Below are 17466 nucleotides of genomic sequence, written 5' to 3'. Positions count from 1 at the left end.
TATCCAGCAGAAGGTTTGACACAATAGTATTTAATAATACTACTGACCAAAATCAATCACAGAATACCAAGATTGAAAGGAATGCTAAATAGATCTTAAATATGTATTTATTTGTGATTGTGTATATATAAAACTTCCTACGAAGCTACCAAAATAATCTAACTTTTTTTGTTTTCACAGAAACAAAATGGTGGTTGATAGAGGGAAAGACAAGACCTTTGACTACACACATTTTTTTGTATTTCATGAACTTCATATCACATTTATGTAATGGCAAAACTAATAATATTTTATAAAGTAACTGAGTAACCACTTCAGACTTCTCTCTTCCATATCCCATAACATCTTATCGCCACATAAATCCCATGACCATAAAAATCAATTCCATCATGTCAATATTAACACAATATCCTATGACCAAAATCTGACATTTTTATTTTATTTTTTTTTCCATCATTCATTCAGTGGTTATTATTATTATTTTTTTAATAATAAATTTTATTTTTATATTCCCCATACAATTGCAGCCCCCCCATTATGACCCCAATCCCTCCCACCCCCGCCCCCCTAAAAGTGTCTCTGGTTCGTAGTTTTTTGTTGATTTTGATTTTCACTTTCTTATAGTTATTCGTTTTCCTGGTCCCTTATTTAAGTTTTCTAGATTCCTGCTATGAGTGAGACCATCCGGTATCAAAATCTGACATTTTTAATCAAATCCACAGCACCATATCATCCAAGCCATCATCATCTCACATGTGATAGAGCAATGATTTTTCTGATTTGTTTCCATCCTTGCTTGCTTACACAATGATCCTTTACTCATAATCACAAGACTTCTCTAAATTGAAATCTTAACATTGACCCACAAAATCCTTTATCATTCATATCATCCCAGTACTTCCCCTTATCCTCTCCTCTTTGGCAAAAACTCAGGATTTTTAGACTGAGATGTTTCCCCTACCACTGGTATGTTTTTCCTCCAGAAATCTAGCCTTTACATTTTCCTAAGAGGTCACTGATCAAATAAACGTCACCTATCAGTAGAGCCATTCTTAACCATCTTTATTTAGAACTGCATTTCTTTCCACCCCTACACATATATCCAGTACTGCCTAATCCTCCAGCATCCTCTAATTATTTTCCTTGATAGCACTTATCACAAAATAGTTACATTTTATTTTTAGTTATCTGTGCATTCTCAGCAGTTCAATATGATGTCAAGTACTTACTAGTTCCAAAGGCTGTTTTGTTCTGACCATATGCAAAACCTGAATTAGTAGTGGAGGAACTGAAGAGTCCTGTCGCACTGGAGGTGGCTGGGGAAGACCCAAATAGGCCAGTCGTGGTACCTGCTCCCACCTGGTTCTGTGGACCTTTCCGGTTAGCATGATAATCCTCTAAACGAAGTTCCTAGAGGTAGGGAAAATATACTTCTAATCTTAATATGCAGCCACAAAGTTATTTAGAAGACTAAATAAACTCATTATTCAAATTCTATGTTCACATAGGAACCATGACTAAAACAGAAAACTCAGAATAACATTAACTTAACAGCATTACAAAAAAACATTTCCAGCAGTGTACAATGAACATTAAAATTCATACAATAATTACCATAAAATTACAGGCCAAAGGGCAAATCACATTTTAATTTTCTTTCTTTTAGGAAAATACTGTAATAATTTTATTTACATCCACCCCAAATGTAAAATTTAGCTGATAAAAGATGATGAATTCTAGGGAGTTCAGGAAATTTATGAAAGGCAGCAAAAAATGTAAGTATTTTTGTCTCACAAGTCAATGTGTTTCTGCACACTCCAATAAATCAAGCAAAGTTTTCAATGTAGGAAAAAGCAACAGCTATAAGTAGGGATGATGGTCAAAATGGATGACGAACTATTACACAGCAAAGAGAATGAACAAACGAACTTCATACAACAACATGGATTGAACTCACAAGGTTCAAAGACAAACTTAAACTCCTAATATAAGATTCCACCCTTATAAAGTTCAAAAATGGGGAAAAGATGGGCAAGATTATGATTAGGTGGCAGGACACAAAGGGGACATCTTGAATGTTAACTTGGATCCTGGTTATGTATGTGTAGCTATACTTAGTAAACTTACTGATTTATCAATAGAATTTTGCATGAGTTTATAGTACATCCCCTTATCTGTGGTTTCACTTTTTGTGGTTTTAGTTGTCTACTCAGCCACAGTCTCAAAATTTTAAAACATTTTGAGAGTGCCACATTCACGTAACTTTTATTCTAGAATGCTATAATTATTTTATTGTTATCTTAATGTATCTAGTGTATAAACTAAACTTTATCATATAGGAAAAAATAGGGTATAAAAGGTACAGTTCAGTTCAGTTTTTAGGCATCTACTGGCAGTCTGGAATGAATCCCCCCAAGGACAAAGGGGAACTATTATATTGAAAACATACATATACACATGCAAACACACATTGCCCAGTGTAAGTAACGCTTAGAATAGACTGTTAGAACTAATGGTACGTGCATGTTGAATATCATCCTGCCTGAAACAATAGACATCTATAAACAATTTTTGAAAACAATCTCGTTGCTTTTTTTTTTTTTACATAAGCCCAAAGTGAACCATTTGATCCTAAAAATAAAACATTTTTCCAACAGAATCATAAGGATAAGATGACATTCTGTATTGTATTTTACTGACCTCTAGTGACTTGCTTTCATATTCTTTCATAGCAGTAATACACTGGTGCTTGGTACTGATATTAGTGCTAACTCCAGCTTTAACCATAGTATCTGTACCAGTCGGAGGCTGCAAAGCAAGATAAAGGCAAATTTGAAAGTCTGAAGCAAATATCTAAGTCGAAGCTTACTCTCACAGACAATTCTTTACCACTGAACTCTATAACTGGTCTCAAAGGTCTTCTGCTAACAAGATGTTTTTAAGAAAGCTTGATTAAATACACAGCAATTTTGATCTCTCCCTACATCAAGGTTATCTAAACAAGTCAACCTTGGTAACAGTTAACACAAAACCGGAGATTAATCTCAAAATGAAGCTACCCAATTATCTAATAAAATACATTTAATAACATATACATAAGGAAACAGACATCTTAAACCTCTATTTCTGAGTTCTATCTCATATTCTGCTCTGAAATATCTACTTTACAATTGTTGCATTTAAGAAATACTAAAGTCTGGGCCTCCCCGGTGGCGCAGCGGTTGAGCGCTGGGTTGCGAAGCTGCGCGCGGCCTCTGCGGCGCCGTTTCGATCCCCGGCTGCTCCCCGGCCACCGGAGGAGGGTCCCACATGGCGCGCAGACCTCTCCTGCCGCCCGCTGCTCCCCTCAGCAGTGTACTTCGGTCCTTCTGCCTGCTCTGCTCCCCGCTCTGGCTCTGGTGAATTCTCTCGCCCTCCCGCGCTTCTGACTGTACCCAGTGCATGTATAAACAAAACAAACAAAGAAACCAGCAAACAAATAAATAAAGCATGCCTCTATATAAAAAAAAAAAAAGAAATACTAAAGTCTGTTTTCCCCCATAACCTTCTGAGGAAACAGGCACAATAAGATTCCTATTGGGCCTTCCTGGTGTCCTAGGGGTTGTTTCAGTGTTATCACTGCCAAGGCCTGAGTTTGAACCCCGACCAGGGAACTACCCCACACATGACTCAGCAGACCTCTCCTGTCTCGCCTGCTGTTCCCCTTAGCCATGTATTTCAGTAAATCCGTCTGTTCTGCTCCCCACTGTCCCTGGTGAATCCTCTCACCTCCTGCACCTCTGGCCTATACCCCAGGTTCTTCTACGCAAAAATTTAAAAACATTCCTATTCATATTGTCAGTTTTCTCAATTGTTCTACTTTTCTAAGAGACAACACAGTATTTTTCACTATCATTTATATTTAACTTTCTTTCAATTCAGATTCTAAATTCTGTATTATAAATTCATTACTTTGCTAGAGAAATTTTTCATTTTCTGGAGTAAGTCTGAACAAATTTTGAAAACCCTATTTTTGCCAGCAGTTTTCATTAGGATAACTATATCTTTGGTCTACCCTAAATATCTCCCAAGCAATCATGTCAAGTGGTATCTAATATCAAGTGATATTCCACATATATTTGTAAACAAAATCTTCCACTCTAGTCCTCTACCAAACTCCTCTCAAAATAGTCAAAGATGACACAAAATTCTATAACTGGCATATAGAATATTGATAACTTATTCCATATATCTCCTTCACCAGGCCTTATTATAGTATACATTAACATTTGACTTTGTATGTTACAAGACTTTTCCTGTTTACTATATAACTGTAGATCATGTTAACATATCTTTCAAGGAGAATGAGGCTAAGCTCTGCATGACTCAAAAGAGGAGAAATATTATGATTCACCCTGCAAAGAAATATGGGAGAGAAACATTTCACAAAGATTGGAAAAAACCCACTTACGTTAAATTTAATAGTAGTTCCAGTAGGAGCAGCTGTAAAACTACTTGGCCCAAAGAGGGAGCCAGATGTGCTACCAAAAGGATTGGAAGTGGTATTCGTAGTTCCAAAAAGTCCCCCACTGCTAGTACTTGTTCCAAAATCTACAAATCAGAAAACAAAATGAGGTGATAATCAGTAAAGGATTTAAGAAACTGTAAGATATCTTGGAATTGGGTTGTGGCACAGCAGTTACTCTACATCCTCAAATTTTCTACCTTTCATATCTTCCTAACAAGAATCTTCAAACAGGTATTTTATATAGACATACAGATTCTAAGCTCACAACTCTGAAATAAAACACCTATCTAGGGCCTCCCCGGTGGCGCAGCAGTTGAGCGCTGGGTTGCGAACTGCCCGCGGCCTCTGCAGCGCCGGTTCAATCCCCGGCTGCTCCCCGGCCACCGAAGGAGGGTCCCACATGGCGCGCAGACCTCTCCTGCCGCCCGCTGCTCCCCTCAGCAGTGTACTTCGGTCCTTCTGCCTGCTCTGCTCCCTGCTCTAGCTCTGGTGAATTCTCTCACCCTCCCGCGCTTCTGACTGTACCCAGTGCATGTATAAACAAAAAACAAATAAATAAATGCCTCTTTTAAAAAAATATATAAATAAAACACATATCTGAATTCTTCAACTGACCCTCATGAAGAGCCCATGAAACCCTTTTTATGGCTTCTCTTAGAAGGGAGAGAAAATTAAAAGAAACAGTTTTGTTTCATCACAAATTATATCTTCTTTTTCCTTTCTTGCTAACACTAGCTGTTAAATTAACTTGTCTATCTGAAAACATATTACAACTTACTTCAACGGGTGTTACAGTCTATTACAACTTACTTCAACGGGTGTTACAGTCTATTTTGTTTATATATATATTTACAAGCACCCACATATAACAAAAAATTAAAAAGCAAAACAAAAAAACAAAAAAAAGTCCTATATGACAACCAAACATATGTTAATGCAAAATTTCACCTAGCAAATGAATTAGTAGGAATGTTTATTTTTTAGAATAGAACCTGATTATCTACTTTTCTAAAAAGCTTTTTAAAATATTACATAAAAGCAAATTTAACTATAATTGAAGAATATACTTTCTAAAATAGAAGGTACTACTTCTAAAGTTATACATATGGTGCCAAGAATGTCAGTAAGTAATGAAAAGTTATCTGTCAACATTTAACATTAAGTGACTCCCTAATCACCAAGTTAAGAGGAATGTGATACTCATTGCCACACTGCTATTTTTCTCTAAATACATGTCCTAATATACAGTTTAACAAGCACATCTCTTTTTAGTATTATAATTGCATTTTATACTGTCATTTTATACTGTCATGCTTAAATACTTTAACACCCTCCCCCCCAAACAACTTCTCGTTTATAAAATACTGACAGTTAACTAACTTGCTCATTCTGCCATACTCTTGTGCAGAATGGCATCAACTCTCAGGGCACAGCTGTCCCACTAGTAATGGTTGCCTCAAAGTACTATTTCTTGGAGAAATATCCCCAGATTTAAGTTCAAGTATCCACATTTAGACTTAAAATGGAGAGCCATCAATTCAAACCATCAGTCATGGCATGCAATGGAGGAGTAACAAATCATGTCTAGTATTTGTCATTCCTGCTTTAAATCTCCTCATATCAGGGGCCCCCTGGTGGCCTAGGGGTTAAGTCTCCATGCACTAAGGCCTAAGTTCGATCCCTGGCCAAGGAACTGACCCACATAAGGTGCAGCAGACCTCTCCTGTCTCACCGGCTGCTCCCCTTAGCAGTATATTTCAATAGTTCTGCCTGTTCTGCTCCTCACTCTGTCTCTGGTGAATCCTCTTACCTCCAGCACCACTGGCCTATACCCCAGTTCTCCTATGCATAAATAAATAAACCCAACTTAAAAAAAAAATCTCTTCATATCAAATGTGAAAAAGGCAAATAGAAAGTACCTCTTCATTGTAATACTGTTAACTGCACACTTCCTCCTTGAAATTCTCCTGTCCTAACACCCATGCCACTATGATCTGGCTTTTCATCTGTTTCCTAATATATCCATTATATACTAATGCTTCTCAGAGTTCCATTCCTGGAAAGATGTTCAAATTTCCCTCCTTTCCAGCCTGTTAAACTTTTCAATACATTTTGAAACTTTCCTCTCCCTATGTTTTTGCTATCTGGTGGGGAAAGGAGATAGCTGAACAAATAGAAGAGTAAATTATTTAATAAGGAAGTCAGTCAATGAGTGCAGAAATTCCATGATGTCCTACTTACTCCCAAAGCCAGTTGGCTTATTTTGCGCAAAGGCATTGTTCTGGGATGAGAAGAGACTGGTCCCTGTGCTTGCAGTTCCAAACAAGCTATTTGATGTTCCTGTTGATGTGCCAAATCCAAAGCCAGTACTTGTTGATGTAGCTGGCTGGCTAAATGAATTGGTACCAAATAAGCCTCCTGGGGAAACAGAGAGGGTAAAGGGGGAGTTAAATAGACTGGAGTTACTAGGTGAAATCTACGAATAAACCAACTGTTTTCCCTACCTGGTTTGGTCTGTGAATTTCCAAATAGGCCTCCAGTATTGTTGCTAGAACCAAATGCAGACGCTCCAAATGCCCCTCCACTAGTAGTGCCAAAGCCAGTATCTGAAAAGCCAAATCCAGGGTCAGAATAAAATGCAAATCAGGTGATCCAATGAAAAAGAATTTAAATGCTTGTTAACACTCTGCATTTAGACAGGACCATTGGTCTAATCTGAAAGCTATTTTCTTTTTCAAAATTCCATCAGACTATTTAATGACATTAAGCCACATTTTATTCATTGTACCTGTATGAAGGAAAGAAACTTATGTGCAAAGGCACCATTCATTCTATTTTTGTCTAAGTATAAAATTAACAAAAGTTTAAAAGCAAATGAGTAAGGGCTGCCATAGGCAACTAGTGCCAAGTATAAAACTGAGTGAGAGGGGAATCAGAACTAAGGAGTAGTGGGGGTTAGGGATTAGAAACTTTAAGATATTTTAATAGTTCTGTTTCTAAATGTCACATCTTATTCACAAAGTAAATTCAAGACTAGATTCCAATTCATTAATTGCATTTTAGACTGAAATATTTAAAACATTATTTCCTGATCTGAAAATCAGTAACAAAACTCAGAACTTACTTCTATTTTCTGAGGAAATTTTAATAACTTATTCTGATCATTTTTTTCAAAAGCAGTTTGTTATAAAGACCAATATGTGAATTAAGTTCAACTCTGCAAAAGTGGATTTATTCTTAATAAGAGTAACTTAAGATTCCCCTGCCACACCTTTTATAAAACTTACTCTGCCCAAATGTGGAAGTTGTGCCAAAGCCACCTGTGCCACCCCCAAAGGGTGTTCCAAATGATTTATTAAACATCTTCACAATGAGTCCTTGCTTCAGAGAGCTGGAAAGAAGAAAAAGTTAACGCTTTTTAAAGACCAGAGAATATAAAGTAATTGTTTAAGAAAATGTATAATTCTACAAACAGATCTGTTCAAACTATAGCACAATGTTCAAAGTCATTCAATATCCTAAAACTCTCTATAACAGACCTTGTAAAACTGAATTCATATCATGTGAGGTTAAACTCAGATTCCACCAATAATCATCCTTTAAAATAATGTTGTTCAACCTTCTCAATGCTCAACTCCTTTATAGTAGATAATCTAGCTTTGGATCCTCAGGTTCTGGATCCACAGATTCAACCAGCAGTTTGTTAAATCCATGCTTGCGGAATTTGAAAACATGAATGTCAACTGTATTTACTGAAAAAAAAAATCCACAAAAGTGAACTCATGCAGTTCAAACCAGTATTGTTCAAGGGTCAACTACATAATTTTTAAGGAGCGTTTCAATGCACCGATGTTTCATTAGCACTTGCAAGTATTCTAGCACCTGAAACATCACGTGCAACACTGGAGAAGGAGAAGCTGTCCCTAAATACATAACATTTTTTAAAAATCATATGCTCCTAGAAAAAAAAAATCCACTCAGTTCTTTATCCCAACATCCAGAAAAGTAATAACTTCTTTGACTAAACAGAGCTCAATGAAACCAGTGGTTCAAGAATGTCACAACAGAACTAGCAGACAAGGTTTTCAAAATATAATCCCCTCAGGGCTTCCCTGGTGGCACAAGGGGTTAAGCACCGCACTATGAAGCAATCTGCAACCTCTGCAGCACAAATTCGATACCTGGCCAGCCAGGGAGCAGCTCACATGGCGCAGCAGACCTCTCCTGTTTCGCCCGCTGCTCCCATCTGCAGTGTAATTCAGTCAGTCTGCCTGTTCTGTTCCCCACTCTGCCTCCGGTGAGTCCTCTTACCCCTCATCCCCCCTAATCTCTGGCTTGTATCCCAGCTCTTGTATGTATAAATAAAATCTTTTAAAATATATATATAAAATCCCCTCCAAACTTCATTCTAAAAATATCAAACCAAATGTTGGGATGTACACATCTGTATTTTGTTTTTTTTTTTAAAAAAAGATGTATTTTATTTATTTATGCACATAATAGCTGGGGTATAGGCCAGAGGTGCGGAGAATGAGAGGATTCACCAGAAGACAGAGTGGGAAGCAGAACAGGCAGACTGACTGAAATACACTGCTGAGGTGAGCAGCAGTGGGCGAGACAGGAGAGGTCTGTTGTGCCATGTGGGTTAGCTCCTTGGCCAGGGATCGAACTCTTCACGATGCTGAGACTTAACCCCTTGTGCCCCATTTTGAAAGGCTCCTCAAGTGACTCTGATGCATTTTTTTTATAACAAAAGGTTGTAATTCATGTAATCATTATTTTTCTTTCAGTAATGAGATTTGCTTCAAATTTCCTGCCTTCCCAATTTATCAGGTGTCATAAAGTGGCAGATTCAGTCATTACCATAATAATTAGTAATTCTTCCCAGGGGACACATTCTTGGAAGTTTCAGATCTCTGTGGGTCTATCTATATACTGCTTTCCTGTAGTTCAAGCAGTAGTGACAGCTGAATTAGGGGTTAGATGTCTAGACTAACTCATTTGATCCTAACTGGTCTCACACTGGTGTCTTAGCTCTTTTTTTTTTTTTTTTTTAAAGAGGCATGTATTTTTATTTATGATTTATTTATTTGTTTGTTTTGTTTTGTTTATACATGCACTGGGTACAGTCAGAAGCGCGGGAGGGTGAGAGAATTCACCAGAGCCAGAGCAGGGAGCAGAGCAGGCAGATGGACCGAAGTACACTGCTGAGGTGAGCAGCGGGCGGCAGGAGAGGTCTGCGCGCCATGTGGGACCCTCCTCCGGTGGCCGGGGAGTAGCCGGGGATCGAACCGGCGCCGCAGAGGCCGCGGGCAGCTTCGCAACCCAGCGCACAACCGCTGCACCACCGGGGAGGCCCTGTCTTAGCTCTTAGCACTACTAGATCCACTTTCTTGTATCTGTTGACCAAGTGGTTTTTTTTTTTTTAAGATTTATTTATTTATTTATTTATTTATTTGTACAAGCACTGGGTACAGTCAGAAGCGCAGGAGGGTGAGAGAATTCACCAGAGCCAGAGCAGGGAACAGAACAGGCAGACTGATGAAATACACTGCTGAGGGGAGCAGCGGGTGCAGTAGGAGAGGTCTGCGTGCCATGTGGGACCCTCGCCTGGTGGCCAGGGATCGAACTGGCGCTGCAGAGGCTGCAGGCAGCTTCATAGCCCAGCGCTCAACTGCTGTGCCACCAGGGGAGGCCCTTCTGACAAAGCGTTTTGACCCATCATCAAGAAGGCAAAATCCAAGTTGGAATACAATTATGATAAATTTGTCATCCACTTTCATATTCACTCCAACACAGAGCATGTTCATGTAACTCTGACATTTTCTATACAGCAGACATGTCAGGATTCAAAAGTTGAGGAATAGTTTTTTTCTATGAAACTTGTCCTATTCACAAAATGGCTGGATACAACCAGTAGACATTTATTTGATCTGGTTTTAAATATGTATTTTCTAGATATGTATGGCGATTTCAGTGCTAATTTGAGTTCTAGTGGCACCAGGCTCTATAGACTGAATCCAGTTTCTAACAATCAAAATTGGATTTTTAATAATCTTACCCTGGGCCTCCCTGGTGGCGCAGCAGTTGAGCGCTGGGTTGCGAAGCTGCCCGCAGCCTCTGCAGTGCAGGTTCGATCCCCGGCCGCCGGGTGAGGGTCCCACATGGTGCGCAGACCTCTCCTGCTGCCCACTGCTCCCCTCAGCAGTGTACTTCATCAGTCTGCCTGCTCTGCTCTCCCCTCTGGCTCTGGTGAATTCTCTCACCCTCCCATGCTTCTGACTGTACCCAGTGCTTGTATAAATAAATAAATAAATCTAAAAAAAAAAAATATCTTAACCTAGCATAGAAACCTAACAACACACAATTTTTCACAAAAGGATTTTAAGTAGTAAAAATATATCCTTGGGGACACCGCTCAGTTTACCAGCTCTTACGTTATCTCAACAACCCTAAGAGGATGGCATTATGTATCACCACCTGTATTTTATAGATGAGAAGACAGGATGACCAAATGTATATCAAGTTTTCCAAGGTCAAAGAAGGAGTTAGTGGAACCCCTGTTTAACCTATCTTTTGACCTGCCATGGATACCCTCAATTTTAGGAAGGAAGATACTCAGCAACAAGCAAGAAAATGTGCAGTATTTTAAGAAAGTCATGTTTGGACCAGAGCACAAGGGATAAAATCCAACTTAGATTGCGAGGGAGAAGGGGTATCTCTCACTCAACTCAACGTATTTTTTTTTTTAAGATTTATTTATTTATTTATTTATTTATACAAGCACTAGGTACAGTCAGAAGCACGGGAGGGTGAGAGAATTGACCAGAGCCAGAGCAGGCAGAAGGACCGAAGCACACTGCTGAGGGGAGCAGCAGGCAGCAGGAGAGGTCTGTGCACCATGTGGGACCCTCACCCAGTGGCCGGGGAGCAGCTGGGGATCTAATCGGCGCTGCAGAGGCTGCGGGCAGCTTCGCAACCCAGCGCTCAACTGCTGCGCCACAGGGGAGGCCCTCAACCTATCTTTTTTATTCTGCAAGGATGAGCCTGGTTTAGTCTCAAGCCGATCATACTGGGATTTTTTTTTTAAGATATATTTATTTATACAAGAATCATTGTACAGGTCAGAGGCACGAGAGGGTGAGAGAATTCACCAGATACATAGCAGGGAGCAGAACAGGCAGAAAACCAAAATATATTGCTGAGAGGAGCAGTGGGCAAGGCAGGAGAGGTATACCATGCCATGTAGGTTTCTCCCTGGCTGGCCAGGAATCGAACCCGCACTGCAGAGGCTGTGGACAGCTTCACAGTGTGGCTCTCAACCCGCTGCACCACCTGGGAGGCCCCTGATCATACTGGGATTCTAAGTATTCTTTTAAAAAAACGGGCCTCCCTGGTGGTGAAAGGGGTTAAGTCTCAGCACTATGAAGCTATCTCATAGTCACTGCAGCAAGAATTCTCTCTCTGCCAGGACGCTAACCAACACGGCACAGGAAACCTGTCCTGTCTTGCCCGCTGTTCCCTCAGCAGTGTTTCAGTCAATCCACTTGTTCTGCTCCCCACTCTGTCTCTGGTGAATCCTCTCATCCCTGCACCTCTGGCCTGTATGCTATTTGCTGTATGCATAAACAAATAAATCTTAAAAAAAAAGCATGACCATGAAAGCAAACCAAGATTTTGGTAACAGTCTCATGATTTTTACCAAGACTGCCTGAAATTAAAGAATGGTTAATACATCTAATCCTTTGCTCTTCAAATAATTTTGCTGACTATGCTGTAAAATATTATTGACTCATAAAAATGCCTCCCACCTCCACTCTTGCTCCTAACAAACAACCTACTATTCAATTTTCCAAAACTTAGCCTCTCTTCTACAAACCTTTCCTAATTCCTCTGGGTTTCCACAACAAGTTATGATTTCTTTAGATCCGGACTTCCTACAGCAGACAGTGGTAACAGTACATAGATCTCCTTTTATCACTGATGGATTTGTTGTCCCAGTCACTGAAAAGTAGACCAGCAGACAGCCCTCAGCTGCCAACCCTCTTTAGAACTGCCTCTGCTTATGAAGCTGCTTCACCCAAGGTCATATCCTTTCCCTAGGATAGTCCATATACAAATGATAGGTCCCTTCTGCTCCAACTCTGACTAAGTCTAAAGGTGATCCAAGCTTCACGCTCTCCATAGGACTGGCTTCATTAGGCCTTCATTAGGTCATTATCAAAACTCAATTTCTCCCTCAGCTCATGCCTGCTTCCTTCTCTTCTCTCCCAAAAGCACTCTTTAATAAAACTTATATAGGAATAATAACTCCAGTTTAGAATCAATTCCCAAGAAACTCAACCTCCTGAATTCCTCTCTCAGTACGAGTTTCTCCAGGGTAGAGACAATATCACTTTTTACTATTTCAGACCCTAACAATAGGGTCTGAAACATAGATGTACCTCATGTTAATGACAATCACCATTAATGTGTTTGTTTTTTTTTTTTTTTTTAATATTTATTTATTTATTTATACAAGCACTGGGTACAGTCAGAAGCGCAGGAGGGTGAGAGAATTCACCAGAGCCAGAGCGGGGAGCAGAGCAGGCAGAAGGACCGAAGTACACTCCTGAGGGGAGCAGCGGGCGGCAGGAGAGGTCTGCGCGCCATGTGGGACCCTCCTCTGGTGGCCGGGGAGCAGCCGAGGATCAAACCGGCGCTGCAGAGGCTGCGGGCAGCTTCGCAACCCAGTGCTCAACCACTGAGCCACCGGGGAGGCCCGCCATTAATGTGTTTTTAAACAGAGGCTGATCAAGTAACTTAGAAATAAAATTAGGCTAAATTAATTTCTAGAACAAAAGAAAATCATGAAAGTGGAAATTCCTGGTAGAATTTATCATCTACCAGCTTGCAAAAAGGAAGCGATCACAAAATGGCTGAATACATCAAGCAGATGCTTGTCTATCCTATTAGACAGTATTAGGTTCTTGGAAACCCTAACTTTAAATGAAATGACATTTAACAAGAGCAAGCCCCCCAAAACAATTGGCATTTCATTCAACATTGGCAGTGATTATTTTTTTCTTATCCACATTATAACAAAACAACACTGAAGAAAACATTTTTTTTATTTTTTTTTTTAAAAGATTTATTTATTTATTTATACAAGCACTGGGTACAGTCAGAAGCGCGGGAGGGTGAGAGAATTCACCAGAGCCAGAGGGGGAAGCAGAGCAGGCAGAAGGGCCAAAGTACACTGCTGAGGGGAGTAGCGGGCGGCAGGAGAGTTCTGCACACCATGTGGGACCCTCCTCCGGTGGCCGGGGAGCAGCTGGGAATCAAACTGGCGCTGCAGAGGCTGCGGGCAGCTTCGCAACCCAGCGCTCAATGGCTGCGCCACGGGGAGGCCCAGAAAACTACATTGTTAAAAACCACCTGTATGTATGTATGGAGAAATGCATATATTATCTTAAATTAGCTGATAACATTTAAAATGGGGATATGTCAGAGCAACAGATTTTTGGCTTCTCATGAAAAGCCAATTGTTAAACTAGAACTGTGACCACTTCAAAACAATAACAATTTGGTGCTTAGTGGCAACAGTTCCCTTTGGTCAAAGCCAATGGCCCCAGTGGGCTCCACTGTGCCACAATATCACTCATATTCATCAAGTACCTGGCCCCAACAGCTTTTGAGTTGGTAACTTCTAATACAGTCAGAGAAAAAACCCACACATTAAAAACTTGGTATTAAGTACCAGGAAGCACAATAGGAAATAAAAATTAGTAAGAATACAAGCAGAAAATATGAGGAAAATTCCTGGGAATTTGGGATGTGAACTGAGTCTTGAGAGACCAGGGAGACAACAAAGAAAAAGAACACAAGGGAAGGCAAGAATGATAGGTATTTGTGACTCTATCTTACCTGGTCTTGTATCTCAACATTAAGTCCAATTTCCCTCATATGCTAGAAACATATGCATTTACTTATCAGTTTATTATGTAGGGATGTCATTAATCTTTATTACCCAAGTAAAGGAGTGAATCAGAGCACTCTGTTAAGTATACACCCAGTATGATACCAAGTATAAGAACATTTAGACAAAGTTACCCTATGAGATTTATTTCAAGTTAAAAGATGTTTAATGAAGAAAAGCAAGTGGTGGAAAGATACATTTGGAAGGTTCTTTATGTAAAATAGAAAAGACAATACACTGTTATTTATGGACACATATATACATAGTAAATGCAAAGAAGGAGACTAGAAAAATACATGAAAGTAATTGCCTCTGGAGAGCGTAAGGGAAATGAGACTTGAGGCAGGGAATTCAAGCCTTAAACTTTTCTGTAAAGTTTTCTATTAACAACAAAAGATCTAGAGGATGCAGATGTTTGCATTTTACCACTTTAAAAAATGAAAATCCATTCAAAAAAGACAAGAGTAATTCTATAAATTGAGATGTGTGGAATTTCTAAATCCATTCAAGTTTAAAGACATGTCACACATTCAAATCTTTATCCTTTCAAACATATTAACCTGGCCCAAGTTGAAACCCTTCTAGAATTGGGCCTCCCTAGTGGTGCAAGGGGTTAAGACACAACCTATGAAGCTGTCCACAGCCTCTGCAGCACAAGTTCGATCCCCTGGCAGCATGAGATCCCCTGGCCGGCCAGTGAGCAACCCACATGGCGCAGCAGACCTCTCCTGACTCGCCTGCTGCTCCTCTCAGCAGTGTACTTTGGTCAATCTGCCCGTTCTGTTCCCCACTCTGTCTCTGGTGAATCCTCTCACCCGCCACACCTTTGGCCTGTGCCCCAGCTCTTGTATGCATAAATAAATCTTTAAAATAAAATAAAGAGGGCCTCCCTGATGGCACAGTGGGTTGAACACAGCGCTGTGAAGCTGTCCGCAGCCTCTGCAGCGCAGGTTCGATTCCCGGCTGGCCAGGGAGATACCCACTTGGCGTGGCAGACCTCTCCTGCCTCGCCCGCTGCTCCCCTTAGCAGGATTTTCAGTCTGCTTGTTCTGCTCCCTTCTCTGTCTCTGGTGAATTCTCTCACCTCCCACATCTCTTGCCTGTACCCAGCTCTTGTATAAATAAACAAATCTTTGGGGGAAAAAATTTGAAAAAAAAGGAAACACTTCCAGAATAATACTAGCTAAGGTTGAGTTCTCACTATGTCCCACATACTGTTTTAAATGCTTTTAAAAAATTATATAAACCATCCAAGAACCCACTGAGGCAGGTATTTTATCTGTATTTTATAAATAATGAAACTGAGGCACAAGTAAATTATCAAAGATCACAAAGCTATTACTGACTCCAGAAATTTGCTCCCCAGAGTCTAGAGCCTAGAGCTCCTAGAGAAACAATACTAACAACTAAAAGGAAATGACTTTGCATTCACTATGAGGAGTCTATAAACCCAACATTTCACAGTAATGACTCAGCACAATTAATGAAAAGAGACACTTCTCTGTTCAACACAAGAGAGTTCCGAATGGTAACTTCTCTATAAACCAACAAATACAAATACAAAGCATCCCCAATGGCCTAGATGAACTTTCCTACAAAGATCAACCACTTTCTTTATGGCTAGCCTTACTTATTGTGATGTGGGAGGAGGGGAATAAGATATTTAGAAAGAAAAAATAAAATAATGCTAAACAGAAAATAGCAATGCCTTTAAATTTATTCTGCTCTCAGTGCTCAATCTTCTAATTCAGGTTGTCAGATACAAGAAACAAGTAACCTTAACAAACAACAGCAGTCCAGCATTTGCCCACTGTCCCAACTGAAGCTCAATAAACTAATGTCCTAGTTGATACATCCAACTTCTATGAGCTTTGTGAACTCTGGGCACATTGACAAAACTCAGTTTTCTTTCAGAAAAATGGTGGCTAGACCTTGAAAAACAGTTTACTACCAATCAACTGCCAACTTTAAGTGCTATCTGAATGACTAAGCAAACAAGCAGTTGTCTAACAGAAAGATACAAATGCAGGAAGCAATTTTTTCTTTCCACTTCACTGACTTCTTTGGTATCAAACTTCAGTAAGGAGCAAAAGCAATAAATATTCACTAGATGAATGGACTAGTATAATACTTTCTATTTATAGTGTACCTTTTCATATATTCTCTCATCTAATCTTCAGAAAAGTACTAGAAAAGGCAGATATTATCAGTCAGAATTAAAATGAATAGAAAAATGACTACGATTTTTGCTTTGGATGAGAGTGGATGGATAGGAGGGTTAGGTACAGTTCCAGAAAGATTCGCCTAGTCTTAAATCACAGAATATCATCACATCCCCCCAAACTATCTGCTATCCTTTATAGTTTCAATCCTATGATCTATCCCAGATCAAGTCATTCTGTCAGAACATTCATTTCTTTCTAAAAACCTGTCCTCTTTTCTTTCTAGAAACTGCTGCTCAAGCTTCACCATTTCACAAGACTGTCCCAGATTAGACCCTTATCAGTATAAAAACACTCTCCTCCCCCTTTCCAAACCTATTACATAAAGTAGTGCCTCCCAGCTGTTTTAATTATGCAATATATTTGTTGTGATAGATGCCACTTGAGTGTATGAGCTGTTGCTGCTCTGCTAAAAACAATCTTGATTTTGCTCAATTTATCCATTTGGCTATAAATTAACTTAAAATAATCCTTATTATCTAATATGGCTCCTTCCTCACAGTGCTGAAAAGCAATTTTTCATCCTCTTAACATTAATACTCATTTTACAAACAGAAATAGTGAAGTGCACATTAGTTTTGGAGTGAGAATCTACTAAGTTCTCTGCCACTTACCATCTCTACAATTCTCTGTAATACTAATTCAAGATAAAAAGTTAGGGATAAAAACCCATGGATGAGAATGAAACTCCTGTTTGTGTGAATATATTCAGATATGTTTAACTAGTGACTCATTTTTACATGTAATGTTGAAGTCTATGAAAAATGTATTTTCTGCTG

General features: G+C 39.5%; 1 protein-coding gene across 7 annotated transcripts in view; it reads right to left on the bottom strand.

The window, feature by feature from the left end:
- NUP98 (nucleoporin 98 and 96 precursor) overlaps positions 1-17466 on the bottom strand; it is a 108222-nt gene that overhangs the window by 81493 nt on the left and 9263 nt on the right. For all 7 annotated transcript variants that reach the window (XM_037522856.1, XM_037522858.1, XM_037522861.1 and 4 more), the window contains 6 exons: positions 7795-7898; positions 7012-7113; positions 6749-6925; positions 4451-4590; positions 2701-2808; positions 1230-1410 (listed from right to left, as the gene is read on the bottom strand). In XM_037522856.1, the coding sequence (XP_037378753.1) occupies positions 1230-1410; positions 2701-2808; positions 4451-4590; positions 6749-6925; positions 7012-7113; positions 7795-7870 (784 nt within the window). In that variant the 5' untranslated portion in view covers positions 7871-7898. The remainder of the gene's footprint in view (positions 1-1229; positions 1411-2700; positions 2809-4450; positions 4591-6748; positions 6926-7011; positions 7114-7794; positions 7899-17466) is intronic.

Source organism: Talpa occidentalis, unplaced genomic scaffold (genome assembly GCF_014898055.3).
Source record: "Talpa occidentalis isolate TD23 unplaced genomic scaffold, MPIMG_talOcc4v2.1 talOcc4.3, whole genome shotgun sequence".
In the NCBI taxonomy this organism is placed as follows: Eukaryota; Metazoa; Chordata; class Mammalia; order Eulipotyphla; family Talpidae; genus Talpa; species Talpa occidentalis.
This window is presented reverse-complemented; position numbering and strand designations above follow the sequence as displayed.